At 47.8% G+C, this 18,150-nt stretch overlaps 1 protein-coding gene across 1 annotated transcript; it reads left to right on the top strand.

Moving 5' to 3' along the window:
- The first annotated feature begins 6,026 nt into the window (after positions 1-6,026).
- On the top strand, positions 6,027-18,116 carry rnf17 (ring finger protein 17). Its single transcript, XM_062564882.1, has 35 exons — positions 6,027-6,215; positions 7,204-7,316; positions 7,613-7,710; positions 7,821-7,905; positions 8,480-8,566; positions 8,764-8,867; positions 9,085-9,244; positions 9,348-9,424; positions 9,602-9,676; positions 10,137-10,345; positions 10,453-10,539; positions 10,779-10,937; positions 11,114-11,285; positions 11,365-11,506; positions 11,802-11,989; positions 12,061-12,190; positions 12,279-12,441; positions 13,084-13,199; positions 13,312-13,429; positions 13,668-13,773; positions 13,862-14,104; positions 14,218-14,365; positions 14,459-14,571; positions 14,929-15,019; positions 15,108-15,229; positions 15,462-15,639; positions 15,905-16,016; positions 16,489-16,652; positions 16,789-16,908; positions 16,999-17,079; positions 17,162-17,284; positions 17,362-17,418; positions 17,503-17,613; positions 17,697-17,817; positions 17,977-18,116. The coding sequence occupies exons 1-35, from the start codon at positions 6,149-6,151 to the stop codon at positions 18,114-18,116; spliced, it is 4,380 nt and encodes a 1,459-aa protein (XP_062420866.1). The 5' UTR covers positions 6,027-6,148.
- Positions 18,117-18,150: the final 34 nt, after the last annotated feature.

The following is an 18,150-nucleotide window of genomic DNA, read 5'->3' as shown; positions in this document are numbered from 1 at the left end:
GTGTGAGTGTTGACTGTGAAAAGAGAAGCTTCAGCCAGAGGATTAACAGGCCCCCAAAGCAGAGCTGTGGTTTCTAATGAAGAGAAACTATGGCTTCGGAAAACAGGCACAGGTGCTACACCAGTTTCTCGAAAGCCAACGAATGGACAGGAAGTCACCGATGACACTCTTCTCACTTGGTCAGGATTATCTTCAATTAATTGTTTATTTACTAATCTAGTGTAAGACGAATTATTGAAAGGTTAAAAAAAAGAAAAGATAATTAATAGAATACAACCACAAGATAATTGATCATGTATTAAAGAAAATAAAAACACAAACATGAGGAACATGAACACAAGGAACTGGAACATGAGGAACACTGACATCAGTAATCAGGAAATATTTATTACTAAAATATGTCAGACATCCATGGAATTTGACTTGGCAGTTGCTGCATAACAGCAGACAGTTAGACAATGGACAACAAGACAGATAAGACAACATTGTACAAGAGGAACATGAGTATGAAGAACATGAATATGAGGGAGCACTGACATGAGGAACATGAATATGAAGAACACTGAAATGAGGTACATGAATATGAGGAACATTGACATGAGGAACATGAATATGAGGAACATTGACATGAGGAACATGAATATGAGGAACATTGACATGAGGAACATGAATATGAGGAACATTGACATGAGGAACATGAATATAAGGGAATACTGACATGCAGAACATGAATATGAGGAACACTGACATGAGGAACATGAATATGAGGAACACTGACATGAGGAACATGAATATAGGGGAACACTGACATGAGAACCATGAATATGAGGAACACTGACATGAGGAACATGAATATAGGGGAATACTGACATGAGGACCATGAATATGAGGAACACTGACATGAGGAACATGAATATAGGGGAACACTGACATGAGGAACATGAATATAGGGGAACATTGACATGAGGAACATGAATATAAGGGAATACTGACATGCAGAACATGAATATGAGGAACACTGACATGAGGAACATGAATATGAGGAACATTGACATGAGGAACATGAATATAAGGGAATACTGACATGCAGAACATGAATATGAGGAACACTGACATGAGGAACATGAATATGAGGAACATTGACATGAGGAACATGAATATAAGGGAATACTGACATGCAGAACATGAATATGAGGAACACTGACATGAGGAACATGAATATAGGGGAACACTGACATGAGAACCATGAATATGAGGAACACTGACATGAGGAACATGAATATAGGGGAATACTGACATGAGGACCATGAATATGAGGAACACTGACATGAGGAACATGAATATAGGGGAACACTGACATGAGGAACATGAATATAGGGGAACATTGACATGAGGAACATGAATATAAGGGAATACTGACATGCAGAACATGAATATGAGGAACACTGACATGAGGAACATGAATATGAGGAACATTGACATGAGGAACATGAATATAAGGGAATACTGACATGCGGAACATGAATATGAGGAACACTGACATGAGGAACATGAATATAGGGGAACACTGACATGAGGACCATAAATATGAGGAACACTGACATGAGGAACATGAATATAGGGGAACACTGACATGAGGACCATAAATATGAGGAACACTGACATGAGGAACATGAATATAGGGGAACACTGACATGAGGACCATGAATATGAGGAACACTGACATGAGGAACATGAGTATAGGGGAACACTGACATGAGGAACATGAATATAGGGGAACACTGACATGAGGAACATGAATATGAGGAACACTGACATGATGAACATGAATATAAGGGAATACTGACATGAGGAACATGAATATAAGGGAATACTGACATGAGGAACATGAATATGAGGAACACTGACATGATGAACATGAATATAAGGGAATACTGACATGATGAACATGAATATAAGGGAATACTGACATGAGGAACATGAATATGAGGAACACTGACATGATGAACATGAATATAAGGGAATACTGACATGAGGAACATGAATATGAGGAACACTGACATGAGGAACATGAATATGCAGAGCCATTAGACATAACATAAAACAAGCATATGAATCATGTTTCAACTCAACAACACCTCAGCACACGGTGGAGCTTTGAGATTCCTGTTGAGTCAACGAAGCATCTGCTCCTCCATCTGATTCACCCATTAACAAGGAAAGGGGGAGGGGGGGGGGGCGTTTCTCAGGCGAGGCCAAAAGACCCGATGGTGGAATGCGTCAGAAATCTGCCGTCGGTGTGTTTCACCCTCAGATGACACAGATAGACATTCTGCTCAGCAGAAGGGAGTGAAGAAGAGAAGAAATATTCTACATCGCTGCAAATAAAACCTTAGTTTCACTTGAAGGTGGTGAATCCTGCGCACGGCTCCGGGTTAATTTTGAAAATCCTCCAACCTCAAAGAACCCTTGAGCGCGGGTTATCTACTCGTTCCTATGGGCTTGCCTGAATCCAGTGTTGCCCTTACTCCAAAGACGCTGCCGAAAAGTATCGTTATGTGGGTAAACTAGGACATGGCGTTCCCCATCAGGATATTGTATCAGGAATATCAGAAACTGTTCTTGAAGATGACCAAGCCTTGGTTTGAATACTATTTATCTCTGAATATGAGAGCCTTTGCCCTTACTCACAAGACATCTGTAATTACTCAACATAGTACTTCTGACAGCATGTCACTCAACCTACTTCTTTTGTTTCTGGGTCTTGTGATAAGCTGAATCAGCCAACACTAACTCCTCGGCCCTCCGTCGCCCACCCAGGCGATCACGGGCCTAGTCAACAAGCTAAACACCTGCTAACAAAGTAACCTCCCGCTAACAAGCTAAACTCCTGCTAACGTCCCGCTCATCGGTCTGATCTCCGGCTCTCTCCCGGTCCTTTCCCCCTCGATGTGGAGGCGTGCGATGTTGCAACGGGTGTTAGGTCACACAGCTGGTCTCTTCAAGCCCCCCCTTCGCCCCCCCCCCCCCCCCCCTCCCATCACCACCACCAACAAACCGCTACCCCGTCGTCCCACCGCCACATCTCCAGCCTCCAGCTATGCCTTTGAGGGGATGAAGGGCTGCGGCTGCAAGGAAGTGTGTGAAAGTATCCTCTAGTCTTTTATTAGTTTGTATTATGAAGGTTACGTGAAACATAAATCATTGATAACATGTTGTTTCATGCAGGCAACAAAGAGATGATATGACTGCTGTATTTTTGGACAGTATCCACTTCACTTTCCCTTTCCATTCCGTGGGATTTTCCATTTGGTGGTGCGGTGATGCCACTCAATAAACCACTGAACTACATATTAAAACTGTGAAGGAAGTGAGGAAAAATAAATCCAAATGACGTATGGGTATATAGAAACAGGAGGTTAGACCAGGACCGAAAAAAGGCTGCTGTTGACCCCCCAACCCTTGTAAACCCCCAGGGCCATCAATTGGAAATCAGTAGCCTTTGGATTTAATGGGTCCATTTTGACAAGGATGAAACATCCTCCGATGCCAACATGTGCAGAAAAAGAGCATCAGTGAGTCTGGTGACCTGGATCTAACTACAACCACGGTGTGATCGGCCTCACACACATAGAAAAGACCCGGAAGGAATCAGACCGAGCTGCCGCACTGACCAGGTTCTTGCCGGGCGTTACCGGGCCTTACCGGGCCATACCGGGCCTTACCAGGTCTTACCGGGCCGGGGTTGATTCTGGAGTGCGGTTATTCTATTCAAGTCTTTCTTTGAAAGATACAAAGCAAGCCGTCATTTGCCATAACCCCTGCTCTCTTAATGCCGTGGCCTGGGGGGGGCGGGGCACGGGGGGGAAATCCACTTAGAGCGAATCCATGAGTCTCCTGGGTCCTGCCTGACCTTCTTGTTGTCTTCCTCCAGACAGTCAGGTCAGACTCAGCCAGTAGGTCAGAGGGACTTCCTCGCAGACTTAAGAGGTTCCTCAAATGAAAGGAAAGAAAAAAGGAAAATACATCTGAGATCTGCATGTTTGCTGAAGGAACGTCATGGGAGGGAAATATGTCTCATCTGAAGATATCATGTATGATATCTTCTGTCAATAGTTTAACTATTTATTCTGCTACCATGTGATCTGTAGGAGTCTCTGTTGGTTTCCCATTAAACCCAGAGTTTGTTCTGCAGCATATATTGGAGGTGGACGTGCGTCAAAGTGTAGGATGGCTGAATTTTAAAATTTATTAGAGATGAAAGGTACGACCTCCCCCCACCCTAACCCTCGCCCAACCCTTCCAGCCTTCCCTTAAGTGACTGTCACTGCGACAACCAAAAATGACCGAAAGGGGAAATCCAACACAAATAAAAATCCAACAATGTTAAAAACAATCAAATAAAAAATGCACAAGACAACTATAAAATAAATTTAAAAATAAGCATTCAAAATAGATAAATATAACAAATTAATTATCAATAGAAGTACAATGCATGTTAACGTTGTTAGTCAGATTTTCTTTCATTTTAGACATTTGGGGGTCTCGGTGAAAGAGTTTCTTGTGGGCTTTGCCCACATCGTGGTGGAAGTGGATGATGACCACGGAGCAGACAACGTGAGACATCAGGACTTACCCAGACCACGCTGCTCAATTAGGAGCCTCGTTAATGGGTAAGTGACTTGGGGGTTTGGGGAGGGGAGGGGGGGTGGCTTATTGTTCCTGCAAAGGCACGAAGGAAATCACCCCAGGATGAGAACTGACCCACATTTGTGAAGAAGAAAGATGGGGCTACCCCCATACCCTCCCGGGCAGCCTGCTGATTGGTTCATTACCCATAGTAAACACGTCTTCTGCCCCACCCCACCCACCACCACCATGCCCCCCCCTCCCCCTCTCAGTCAATCATCCTGCTCTGGTAAATACCAGATTCCTTTAGTGTCACGTTCACACATAACTCCACATTGTCTCCATGTGCTGGAATTCAGACCGGAAGAGGTTATAAAATATTCTTTTGTTTGAAAGGACAACAGATGAGGAGGAAACATGGAGCGGCTTTTCATTGATCCATAACCACATTGACAGATTGTTTTCATTCTGTAAATTAATGCCATAAAAAGAAGCATTTCAGAAGATGATTTTGTTTTGCCTAATAGTGACAAATGTTATAAAACAACAAAAGTGCAAAGTGAAGCTCTAATAATAAATCTATCCATATATACATATCAATGTGTGTCTGCAGCTAAAAGCCTCTCAAACACCCAATGAACCATGAATGAACTCCTCTTTGAGGACTTTAATGTGATAGTCTTGTTTAATTCAAACCGGAAGTGTTCTTTTCGCACATTTTGTACAAATTGCAAACATTAACATATGTTGTGTGTTTGTGGTTTTTCTTCTTGAAATGTCCGATACATCGGAGGTGGTGTGTTAAACGATCAGCTATCGTTTTCCCATTAGCAGACAGGTGTGTCTTCTACCTGGGGCGTGTCGGACCCCCCCCCCCGCACTGAGGTGCTCTACTTTCCCCGCGGCTCAGCGGGACGCGGATTCATTCCGACACACTTCATGTGAATCAGCCCCCCCTCCGTAACGCACCCCCGCCTCCAGGGGTCTGGAGACGCTCTCTGAAGGTTAAAGTCGTTTGTCGTGTTGCACTCCCCTCGGGGGGGGGGGTCATTGTCCTCGGGCGGAGGAGAGAACCAGCGCAGCGATTGGTTCAGGCGGACAAAAGAGAATAAATCGAACGAACGTGCATGGTATGAGATAATAGGACGTAGGGTAGACATGACTTACATTAAAGCAACATCATACCATATACCACACACACACACACGCACCCACATCTGGACTTTGTGAACCATCAACCCAAGGCCACCTGTGGGTCCTCTCAGTCTCTGGTGCCCCCCACTGTCCACAGGAAAGAGCTCTATTTGGGCTTTATGTATGGCTAAAGCTAAACACATCACCAGCATGTCAATAAAGGTGCATATTACATAATGCAATAATACTAAATAGGGGAAGAGTCATTATTTGCCGTGAACGCACCTTGCGCGGTCACGTGATCACAAAACCCGTGTGACCGCGCACCCTGGTCGTTGTGAGGAGCAGAACCTCTTCAAATAAAAAGACCAAGATAAGAATACATATGGAGTCGGGCGACAACCTCAGCACAATGGAGTGCAGGTTCTGCGGGGAGAGGTTCAGACTGCCGGGTAGGATATTTAAATATACTACGTTACAGCTTAGTACGTTATATAACCCTTCTATAACTTAAGTTAGCTTAAAACGTTGTTTCAGCGGCTGCCGCCAGCTAGCAAGCCGGTGGAAGCTAGCTCAGCTAGCCTAATTACAGGTAGACATGTTAGCGAGTCCTTTTTAAAAGTTTTAAATACTGATGAATTATACTTTGTGCTTTGAAAATACAGCATATTGTATTGTCCTTAGATTTTCAAAGTTCGCTAGGGGTTGTTCGTTTTCAGCTGCGTGTGATAAGCTAAGCTAACGTAAGTTAGCACCAAAGAGCCTCAAAATCTCGCGCCCAACGCGATTCTGGGAGCGAGATGTCAGCAATAAAAACACGTGATTTTAAAGACATTGATTCAAATATGTTGAATCCCCCCCATTGTTTAAAAAAAAAGAAAAAGCGTGACAGACGCTGTAACCTGTACCTGTAACTGGACTTCTAATTAACAATTATAATTTTAAAATGTATAATAGAATTGTTAAACAATCAAAATGTGGTATTTTTATAAACATGTCAAAATATTATAACTAAATCGACCTTAAAAACAAATAATCAAACAATGATCACCATACTGTTCGTCATTTACAATGTTACGTAAGTAACAAACTTAAAACTTACATTGTGTAGATTTCTACCAACTGAATGTGATATTTACTCCATAACACTACACCGACTCTTCAGCGCTGTTTGAACCAACAACTTAATAGCTGTAGCAACTGCAAATTACAGAACAAGCATGTCAGCATTACTGGGACTCAACATTACTTTAAACAATATTCATGAATATATAGAATAATATAACTTGATTGAAATTAAATTTACATTATTTAGATTATCGGGTAGTGAACTGCAATAAGCCCCATGCCTCTGTACAAATTAATGTTGGTTTGTGATGTGCTTTTAAATTCAACTGTCTCATTTTTTTTTTCTTTTTCTGTATTTTCTTTGTTTTTCAGAGGATGATTCGGAGGGAAACCTCCCTCGTGTGCTTGTATGTGCTCACATCTTCTGCACGACCTGTCTGCACACCTTCCACCACCGCGGAGTCATTAGTTGTCCCGAGTGTGAGGTGAAATGGGACTTTTGTAGTTATGCTGGGGGGAAATATTGATTAATGTAAGAATGGAGATTCGGATCTTTCCAGATTCTGATTCACAACCTCAAAGAAGGGATTTCTGTAATATATTTTCTTCTACGGGGGTTGTCATTACGTAAAGGCTTGTTATAATCAGACATACGATGCAAACGGCGTCGTCCTTTACCAGCGTGGTTGGGTAGCAGGCCGCCACGAAATCTTCTCAATTAGGATTTGTTTAGTTTTTGATTATAGGGTGACAGTTACAAAGCCAAGTTCGCTCTGTTTAGGTGGAGTCTGCACTTCCTGAAGGAGGGGTGTTCGCCCTCCAGGAGGACAGCAGGATCATTGGCCTCATCTACACTTCCAAAGTGAACAAAATGAAGAGGTATTTTGGAAAGTTGAGATCAAGCAGCCAGCTGACACAGCTTCGGTTCAACACCTCTTTTCGTGAGAATTAATGTTATGCTTTGATAGTTGCCTTTGTGTCTCTTTAAGGTCTAAAGATGGATCATTGAATCGCGAAAAGCAAAAATTAACAACGACCAAAGACATCGGCGGAGACGCTGAGGCCAAAGTGCAGGTTTGTGACCTTCACCTCAGACCAAAATGTTGCTGTTCAAACTAAACTCATTTCAAGCTACCCTTATTGCCAAAGACGTGTACATTCATTCAGGTATGTGAGATGGAATTAAAGTACAGTAGCACGTCAGGCCTAGAGGGGAAAGACATTAATGTAAAAGTAGAAACCGATCATTGTAAATAACGGGGAAAAATAACGAAGAACAAGAATATCGTGTGTTGTTATTATCTTTGATTTGATTGGCTACCTAATACTAAGTTTCCAACGCTTTTCAACGCTGCAAAAATGTGACTGTTCTGCACTGCGTCTCTCTGGTTCTCTTGGAAACGTAAATGTAGCTGGATGAGGGGAGTAGAGAAATATCTTGAGTGGATGGTGTGCACATTTTGTGGTTCCTGGGAAAAGGCTTTGTTTCCCTGGAGGAGCTAGAAGACAAAGCTGGGTTAACACTTCCTCCATAAAAACGCATGCCTGAGATGTGAGAGTTTTTCATGTGGACCATGAAACACAACGAGCTGGACAGAAGGATGTAAACAACATCAATTAAGTCGTCTGCTTGTGCGTTTTCCTGCAGGTTGACATCGTGGAGATTAAGAAGTCGGTGGATGAGGCGTTGGCCCGAGCTGCAGAAAGTGTCGCTGTTCTGGACACCATCCACGAGGTGAAAGCTGCACTCCATCCACAAAGAAAAAAGCTTCACGCACTAGAAATTCATCGATCAATCGGCGGCAGCAGCAATTATCGGTCTCATATTTCAGATTCGATGAACTTATTTTAGGCATGAATCCATTCCTCACATCCGAATGAAACAGCGGATGTGAAGCTGTTAAGCGAGCGTCTCGCGTCTCGTGTCTGCAGACGCTGACCGTCGGCCTGAAGCAGCAGGTGGGGAGGGAGAGAAGTCGGCTGGAGGCAGAGATCAAGCAGACTGCAGGCAAAGCCCTGCAGGCGGTTGAGAAGTGGTGAGGATGTAAACTGATCCCAGATCCATACGCAAGGAAGCTGGGACACAAACAGGCGTGCTGTTTAGAAGTCTGTGTGAGGTTCTTCTCCACAGTCCGTGTTTTACTGCAGTAGATGGAGCAAAGTAATTATTGTCATTGACAAACCGATAGTTCTACCTGACACAACACAGAACCCCCCCCGCCCCCCCCTCCGTGGTTCCTTTTTTGTCCACAGGCAGGACGTGCAGCTGAGTCAGTTGGAGGCCCGGTTCTCATCCAGCCAGGAGGAGGTGGACCGTGTCCAGAAGAGAAGGAAGGCCCTGGAGATCGCCATGCAGGTCGCCAGAGAAGTGCGCCGTGTGCCCTTCCTGGAGCAGTACTGCAGCCTGGACAAGGTAGGAGACGTTCTAACCCCAAACACACGCCTCCAAGGGACCTCGGGCAGCCGATGAAGAACCCCGCGTGTGCTTTTTGCTGCGCCGCTTGTGCGGGTCACAGGTTGTGGAGACGTTGGAGGCTCCTGTGGATACCCAGTCGTACGATATGGAAAGCATTACCACGGGCTCCGGGCTGAGGTTTGTCTGATGTTTGATCTGTTATTCACAGTATGTGCTTAAGACGTGTTTCCCTGCTGTTAATCAGGTTAAATATCCACTAAATTACCACTGCTTTATTCCCTGCCCTGAAACTGTTTTGGGAGTTTGACAAACCGAACATGTACTGTTTATTTCATGTTTTGTTTTGTGTTCCAGCTTTGTTTTCCTGTCAGAGAACCTGAACCAGACTCTGACGTTGTCTCTGAAAATGGAAGTCGCCGTCCCAAAGCCGTGAGTCCTTAAAAAGTCCTCCGTTTAGTTATTAGTGGAGGACGTGTTGAAGAATAATAATGATCTTTATTTGAAATAGATCAAAGTGATGTCAATTTCAAAATAAATAATAAGATAAATATATAATGTTGATCATTTTAACAGATTAATAAGAACCGGAAAACTTTTTTTTCGAGAAAAAAAAGTGTTTAAAATGAAATTTATAATATCACAATGACCGATTTCAGTCAGATGGCTTCATGATGGAGTTTCCCACCAGGAGTCATTACGCTGCTTTTATATTCCTCTGATATTCAGGGAGGTGTGTTTGATTTTGTTTGCACCAAGCGCACCTCCGACTGGATCAGGTTCAAACGGAACAGGCTCCGCCTGGTGGTGCAAATCCCACCTGACTGGCTGAGTGATTTACTCCCCGACACATTTTGTTTTCCTCTCGGCTCTCTTGGCCGTTCTCACTCAGGCTTTTCAAGTCTCCTCCACGGAGCCCCCAGCAGAGCAGCTCCGGGAAAAAGCCAAGTCCAAAGGTCACGCGCACGAACGCCGCGTCGCCCCAGCCGGGGAGCCCGGAGGCCCGAGGCTCTTGCTGCCCGACGCCTCGGCGTCGCTCGGCCTCGGGAGGAGCTCTGCACGCGGTTCCCAAGGAGCTTCCAGCCAAGCGGCAGGAGACAGGTGCGTCGAGGCTGCTTTTGGGGGGATGTCAAGTCCAAACAGGACGATGGAGGCAGGAGAGAAGCTTTCTATTTACATTTTGTGAAATGCTTTGCGTCCTCCTGCAGCCGCCCCGCCCACCGGCCCCCAGCTGGCCAATGACTGGAGAATCCACAGGAGGAAGAAAAATCGCCAATTTGGCAATAAGAGAAATGGTGAAGAGCGGCAACTCGGTGTCTTTCATATAAATAACGCAGATTCTTTCTTTTGGAAAAGTCTGACGTTTTTGATAAAACCACACACACTTTGATTGTAAAATCTAGGAAAACAACCACAAATGTATGAATTTAAATGTCCTACTCATCCTCTTTCAAATCTCTGCCCTTTCACCTGGTTTCCCCTTCACTGCCCGCCTTCCTCCCCCCTCTGGACTGTCCTCACCCTGCCTTCCCAGTTGCCCAGTGGGTGGTGCTAAGCCACGTGGTGAATCCCAGTCATTTCTACGTCAGCTACGTGGCCGAGAAGAGGGAGCGTGAGATCCTGGAGAAGAAGATCGACCTCTTCTGCTGCGCAGACGGCTGCCTCTTCGGTCCTAGCGACACGGTGGAGACCGGTGGGTCCGCTTGGGGAACCTAAATTATGCATTTAATAAAATGGTTAAAGTCACTATTATTGGTTAGGGGGGGAAGTTAATTAAACAACAAAGGAATGTTTCTTCAGTTTCAATGTAATAGCTTAAGATAATCGACTGATTCTTCCACTCGTCTGTTTGGGTCTGCTCCTCTCCAGGCGCCACGGTCTTTGCCAAGGGGGGGGCGGGCCTCTGGTCTCGGGCCCGCGTGCTCGAGGTCTTTCAGCGCGGATGTGTGGAGGCTGTGAGCGTCTGCCCGGCCGGCCGGCTGGCCAGCATCCGGGTCTTCTTCCTGGACTCCGGCTTCGGGAAGAGCCTCGACGTGCACACGTAAATTCTCATTGAATTTCTGTGATTTAGACCCAAAGATCCACAGAGGATCATCCGTTGATTTCCACACATTTCCCAGAGAGGAGGAGACGCCCGAGTCCTCGTTGAAGGCCGTGAACGACCACCTGAGGAAGGTGGAGGAGGCCGTGAAGGTGGAGCTGGGTTACTTTGCTCCTCAGGCCATCAGATGTTCACTCAAGGACCTCGTCCCCTACGATCCGGTGAGAACATTCAAATGAGTGCGGTGACACGTCGACGTTCTCTGATCAGGGGGAAAGCTGTCGTACGACGACCCTCGAGGTTCAACGTGAATAAAAAGCAGGAAAACGCGTTTCACGACAAAAAAAAGGGGGCCTCCGTGTTAATTCTGCTAACTGAACGTCTCAGAGAGACTCCCTCTAGAGCCTCATTGATTACAGTAAAGCAATAAGGTATCAAAGGCTGTACTTTATTGTCCAATAATGTGACAGAACTAGAGTGTGACTGCGTGCGTTCTCTGTTGTGTGCGGCGTCCAGACAAAGGGCTGGAGCGCAGAGGCCAAGCTGGCGTTCCTCGGCGTGGTGGGCTCTGCGGCGGTGGAGATGCGGCCCATGGGTCAGGACCGGGACTCGCTGCTGGTGGACCTGAGGAAGGCCTCCGTGGACCAGAGCAGCGACGCGCCCATCTCCGTCAGGGAGTACCTGGTCTTCATCGAAGTGGCCAGGTGAAAAACCCGCCGTGAGCTCGTGGGTCTCCATCTCACGTTGTTATTTATTAATGTTACTGTGCCCTCAGGTTTTACTCTCCAGTGAACCTGGGCATGTGGCCGCTGCTGTTCCACCCGCCGAAATACCCCGAGATCAACACGGAGCTCAGCGCTGTGGTGTCCCACATCAACAGCCCGGCTGACTTCTACATCCAGCTGGTGCTGCACATGTGCCGTGTTTATCTTCATTTATGTTTAAGGGAGGGCACAGAAATGATTCCCCTCCCCCCTCCCTCCCTCCCTCCAGGTTGACAACATGGAGTTTGTGTTGCTCTCAGCAAAGCTTCAGGATTGTTACAATGCGACCACAGCGTGTGCAGAAGAAGACCTCACCATCTACTGCCCGGTGATGGAGCAGGCCTGCGTGGCCCGCTACGAGGACAAGCTGTGGTACAGAGCTCGGGTCGTAGGTGAGGGGGGGGGGGGGGGCGTCACTGGATTGAGTGAAAAATTCCCAGTTAATTAAAGCTTTATGAGAAGGTCCGCTGCTCCTTGTCTTTACCCTTTCTATGAAGCAGAATCATAGATCCTGGAGATATGGAACCATTTTTTGCAGAAATGGAAATATTTTCCACTTCCACGGATGCAGATGGCCGAATTTAAATCTAGTCACACAGATTATGAAATTGGCTTTGTATCCTTAGTAAAAGGCTGGTTTAGGAATTAGGATAAAAACTAAACCTTTTGAGCCCCTGAAATGAGGGTTTAGTAATCCAGGAATAATCCTCTGGTTTACAAACCACCCATAAACAAAATATCAGTCACTTATTTCAACTTCCCAAATTTTAGCTTAGTTTTAGTTGTGCCCTGCTCCTCTCCCAAATAAACGAGTAAACCACGTCTTCGTATTGCTTATTACTAACGTGATAAAAGCTCGATTTAGTGCTGTAATGCGTTTTTTGTTTAATATGTTGGATGCAGGTTTGCAAAAAGTTTGCTAACATTTCCAGCATCTTTAAAAAAAGATTTGATTTGAAAATTGCATCTATTGTAACAAGGAAAAAACCTATTTCTGTGTGTGTGTGTGTGTGTGTGTGTGTGTGTGCTTGCAGGTCATCCAGGGGGCAGAAAGGTGGAGGTGCAGTACGTCGACTTCGGCAATAAGAAGACGCTGCCAGTCAGCGACTTGAGGAAGATCAAGGACGAGTTCTTCGCTCTTCCTTCCAGGGTGAGAACCCACTCTTTGGTTTCTGCAGCGTTGTAGCTCCACCTCCTGGTATCATCTGGTACATACCCAGCTGTGTTGAGTGGACAGGATGTGTGTCTCCTCGTTTGTCCAGGCGGTCCGCTGCTGTCTGTCCGGTGTGAGTCCTCTGGATGCAGAGACGTGGAGCGACGCCTGCAAGAACAGATTCATCCATCTGGCTCTCCAGAAGCTCCTCACTGTCGTGGCTACAGGTGCTCTGTCAGAATGTCACCGCCTCTCGTACTCTGATCGATTGATTTTGATGAATTATTATTATTGTGATGAAATGTATTTCTTAAGCATAGCGACACAAAAAGTCCTGAACTTGTTAGACTCTGAATCAATGACGTCTGTGATCACTACGGTTACCTGCTGCTCCACTAGCAGCTGGTCATTTGGTCTCACCTTAAAGCGATAAAGCCACTTGTTTCCTTCCCTGTTCCCCTGCAGGAAATGTCCCAAAGACCGAGCCTCTGCCGGTCAAACTGTTCGAGAGCGGCCTGGACGACATCGCCGAGCTGCTGGTCCGAGAGGAGCTGGCCTCCTTCAAAGAGGGGTGAGACTTCGTCATTGTGGGAGCAAGGAGTCTTCATCAGTCCCAAACCCACAAAGTGACGTTTGTTCCATCTCCTTCCTCGAGGCAGACTCGAGTCGGCGGGGGCTGCTGAGGAGTTCGACGTATGGGACCCTCCCCTCGACGTTGGGTCGGCCCCAGAGGGCGGCAACGCCCCGGACCGGACCTCCTCCTCCGAGGAGAAGGAGGAAGAGGAGGAGTTCCAGCTGAGGCTCCCCGATCAACTCAAAGACCTGAAAGTCCGAGTGAGCCACGTGAACTCGCCGAGCAGCTTCTACGTCCAGTTCGCCCACAACGACTCTCGTCTCAGGAGGTCGGCGTGTGAATATAAAAGGATTTAAATGAACTTTATAAAACGTGTTATCTGTAACACCCCCCCCCCCCCCCCCTCCTCCCCAACCGGGTCTCTGTGGCTGTGTCGCTCAGGCTGTGCGAGCTGGTGGAGGAGGAGTGTGCTCTGAAGGAGCTGGAGGAGGTGGTGTGGGAGGCCGACATGTTCTGCGGCGCCCTGGTGGACGGCGTGTGGGAGAGAGGTCGCGTCTGCTCCGGCGCCGAGGCCACCGACTTCATCGAGGTGACAGGAGAGCAACAGACGAACATCCGAGTGCATCATCGGCGTCATCAATGCTCCCGAATGAATGTTATTGATAACACCACCATGTACCAGGTGATGCGCTGTGACCATGGCAACAAGGTGAAGCTTCCCGTCGGCAACCTGCGGCCCCTCCCATCCTTCTTGACGGGCTCCCTGGCATTAGAGTGCACTCTCAGTGACATCAGGTGACACACACACACACACACTAATTATTGTATCGATACGAGACTGGACTGTTTTTGGATGTCTTTTTTACATTCGTTGTGGAGATATTTAGTCTTTTCATTTTATATTTTATTCGAAGACTTTCTTGGGGCCTAATTGAATGGTTGGGGAAACACAATGAATATCTGGTTGTGCATTAGCCTCGTCAATAACAGGACAAATTAATACAACGAGACATGACTACTTGTATAGGTAATTTAAAATGTAACATATTCCTGGAAATCCATTTGTCAAACGGTGTATGAACCCTGACATTAAACACCGGTTTGAAAATGAAATGTTGTGATACTCCCATCTGATTGGCTGGTTCCCTGCAGGCCGGCGGGGGGGTGCTCCACCTGGACGGCGACGGCCTGCGACCTGATCTCCTTCCACCTCACCGGGGCCTTGGCGGTCCTGACCATCAAGGTCTCCTCCCCCCCCCCCCCCAGTGCTCTTATTGGTTAACTCCTATGTACCGACGTGTCTCACACCCCCCCCCCCTCTCTTTGCCCAGGAGGTGACTGATGAGCCCCCTGTACCAGTCACCCTGTTCTGCTCCAACCAGAAGGGCGCGTTGGTGAACTTCACTGACTTCCTGGTCGGCGAGGGCCTCGCCCTCAAGGAGAGGAAGCCCAGGTGTGTGGTTGACCTGTACTTTGTTTCTTTCTTGTTGCTATGCAACCACTGCCTCACAAACCAGGAACTGTTCTTCAAAGACTTAAGAATCCATTCATTACCACCATTACGAGGAAGAAAGCGTGAGGATTTGCCCCCTGGTGGTCACTAGAGAGAATGCAGCTTCAACACTTTGAAGAACCGGGGGCTCTTCTGCCCTATGAGCCTTTTCTTTGCTTGGGTCCGTTCGCAGAGATGCAGCCATTGAAACATCCACAGAAACCGATGCCGGGTCGCCGGTGATTGAGACCCAGAAGGACGGTTCTGACGGCGAGAAAAGAATAGAACAAACTCCCCCTGCCTTCGCCTCCCCGCCTCCACCCGTCTCCACCCCAAAACCAGCCCCCCGCACCATCATGTCTGCTGAGAAGGTGACCTCACACACACACACACACACACACACGCACTAGGGTTCTGTGTCGACCCATAAACACAGAAGAGTTATGTGGCACATTTAGCCGAGTTCCTTGGAATATCCTTGAGTCTCTTTCATATCGGATCCTCGTGCTTTGCTTCGTCTCTTTAGAAGAACAATGTTCTCGGCCTGAATAACATCTAGAAGGACTTTTTTTCAGGATATAAAGCAGGAAGTAGGTCAAATAAAGAGGAAAGTGTCCTGATTGTCTTTTTGGACAGGTGAAGACGGGGTTGTACCGCCCCCCCGAGCTGCCGAGCCTCGGCCCCGTCCAGATGAGTGTTTCTGCCATCGGGGAGGACGGTGTCATCTACACCAGAACACAGAACGCAGGTCCACACAAATCCGCTCTGACATTTTACTTCCTTCTTCTTTGTTTCTTCTCTGGACCACAAAGCAGGTTTTTTTCATTGAAACAGATTGAAAAATGAACGGTCCAAAAAAGGCGGGTAAATAAAGTCTTGCTAACTACTTTACTGCTGTTATTAGCGAGCTAACGCTAGCTTGATCAGCTGGATGACGAGTGCTCTCGTGGCACGTTGTCCTGTTTTGACTTTTTAAAATTTATTCAATGTGAAATGCTCGCACACCTTTTGACTTGAACAGAGGTCTTTTTCTGCGTCATGTGACTCAACTGCCGGCGCTGCTGGCTGCTCTTTCCTCTGCGTCGGCTCGGATCTTTTATTATTCATTCCTGCTCCGGGCGACACAACGAATCGATGATGAAATCCGTTGCCAGCGCTCTTAACGGTGGATTGTTGTGGCCTCTTTGTCACGTGGACTCCGTCGTGTCTCCGTGGTTCAGAAGGTCTGCTGCAGCAGCTCAGGCAGCGGATCCAGCACAGCATGGACTCTCTGCCCAGGCAGAAGCCCTACACCTGGAAGTCTGTGCAGGGCTGCGCCGTCATCGGACCCGACATGCTGTGGTACAGAGGACAGGTGCTGGAGGTGCTGGGAGGACACGTGAAGGTCAGGAAGGGACGCGTTAACAAACCCATGAACTGGAGTTGTGTTATAAATCACTGGATTCCATAAATCCAGCATGTGTTGGATGAATAAACAGTACTTCTAGTAGGAATATGACCAATATGCCCGCGGCCTCCAGGTGCAGTACGTGGACTACGGGCTGGTGGAGAACATCCCGGTGGTCCACGTGCACCCCACGCTGCTGTGTGCCGACGTCCCTCAGCTCTCTCTGCCCTGCCAGCTGCACGCCATCAAGCCCGTAAGAGCGAGCGAGTGTGCGTGTGTGTGTGTGTGTTCCTTGTGTGACATCCTGGTACTGACGTGCCCCCCCACCCTCTGCTCTCCTGAGGTCGGGGGGAGGTGGCAGCGGGACGCGGTGGCCCTGCTGAGGAAGCTGCTGCTGAACCGCTGTCCTGACTTTCGAGTCACGGTAGGACCACTCCTCTTCTGGGGGGGGGGGGGTGTGGTGCCTGGCCTGAAGTAGTAGGGATGTCTGTCTGGGGGGGGGGTAGGAGCTGCCCTCTGACCCGAGACGACCCCTCACCGTGGAGCTCTACCTGGACGGGCTGAGCCTCAGCAGCATCCTGTGTCACCACCAACACGCCTCCATGGAGCGCGGCTCCTCGCCACAGGAGGTCCGTCTGCCTTTCTGTTTCCCAGCATGCCACAGCACCACCTCGTTTCACGCGGACATGCGTCTCTGTCTCTGCAGGGACACGCTGACACGTCTCCCGCCGCCCTCCTGGACGATTGGGACATTGACATCAAGGTGCTGCTTCGAATGAAGACCGGAAAACGATTCTAACAGAAACGATTCATTGGCGGTGATTTCACCGCAAAACTGTGTCTCCAGGACCTGAGGGGCCCAGAGGAGCCGATGCTGGGGCCCTTCATCTACCCCGACCTGCCTCCGGAGAGGGAGCGCTTTGGAGTCAGCGTCAAGCACCTTCGGACCCCCAACGAGGTGGGAGTCACATGATCAATTGACCTCGATTTAGATGATTCCATGGAGGAGGAGGGGGAGTGATTCTCCCCTCGGTTCTGCAGATCTTCCTGTGGCTGGATGGAGCAGCCGAGGAGGAGATAGGCGGAGAGACTCTGGACGGAGCTCTGACCCGAGTCAACGCAGACGTTGGCGCCCTGCAGCCGCTCGCCAGCTTCCGTCAGGGTGACGTTTACCAGCTCACACACGGGGGTGTTTAGGCGTCATCGGGGTTCTTAAATAGATTAATTTGGAATGTACAGTTAAATCAGATGTTTCTTTTCAAAAGTCCACCTTTATGAAACCGAATCAAACGAGAAGGAGGTAATAAGTTGAACCCTGCAGGCGGTCCGTGTCTGGCCGAATACAGTGACGGGAAGTTCTACCGAGCCAAGATGCTGACGTTCAGCAGCGTGTCGCCCGTCTGCGTCCTGGTCCAACACGTGGACTTCGGCTCGGAGGACACGCTGCCCACCAGCAGGTAAGGAGCTCCGCCTCCACAGGAGGATTTGTTTTAGC

Source organism: Pungitius pungitius, chromosome 10, assembly GCF_949316345.1.
Source record: "Pungitius pungitius chromosome 10, fPunPun2.1, whole genome shotgun sequence".
NCBI classification, from domain to species: domain Eukaryota; kingdom Metazoa; phylum Chordata; class Actinopteri; order Perciformes; family Gasterosteidae; genus Pungitius; species Pungitius pungitius.
The sequence above is the reverse complement of the archived record's forward strand: the minus strand, read 5'-3'. Positions and strand labels throughout refer to the sequence as shown.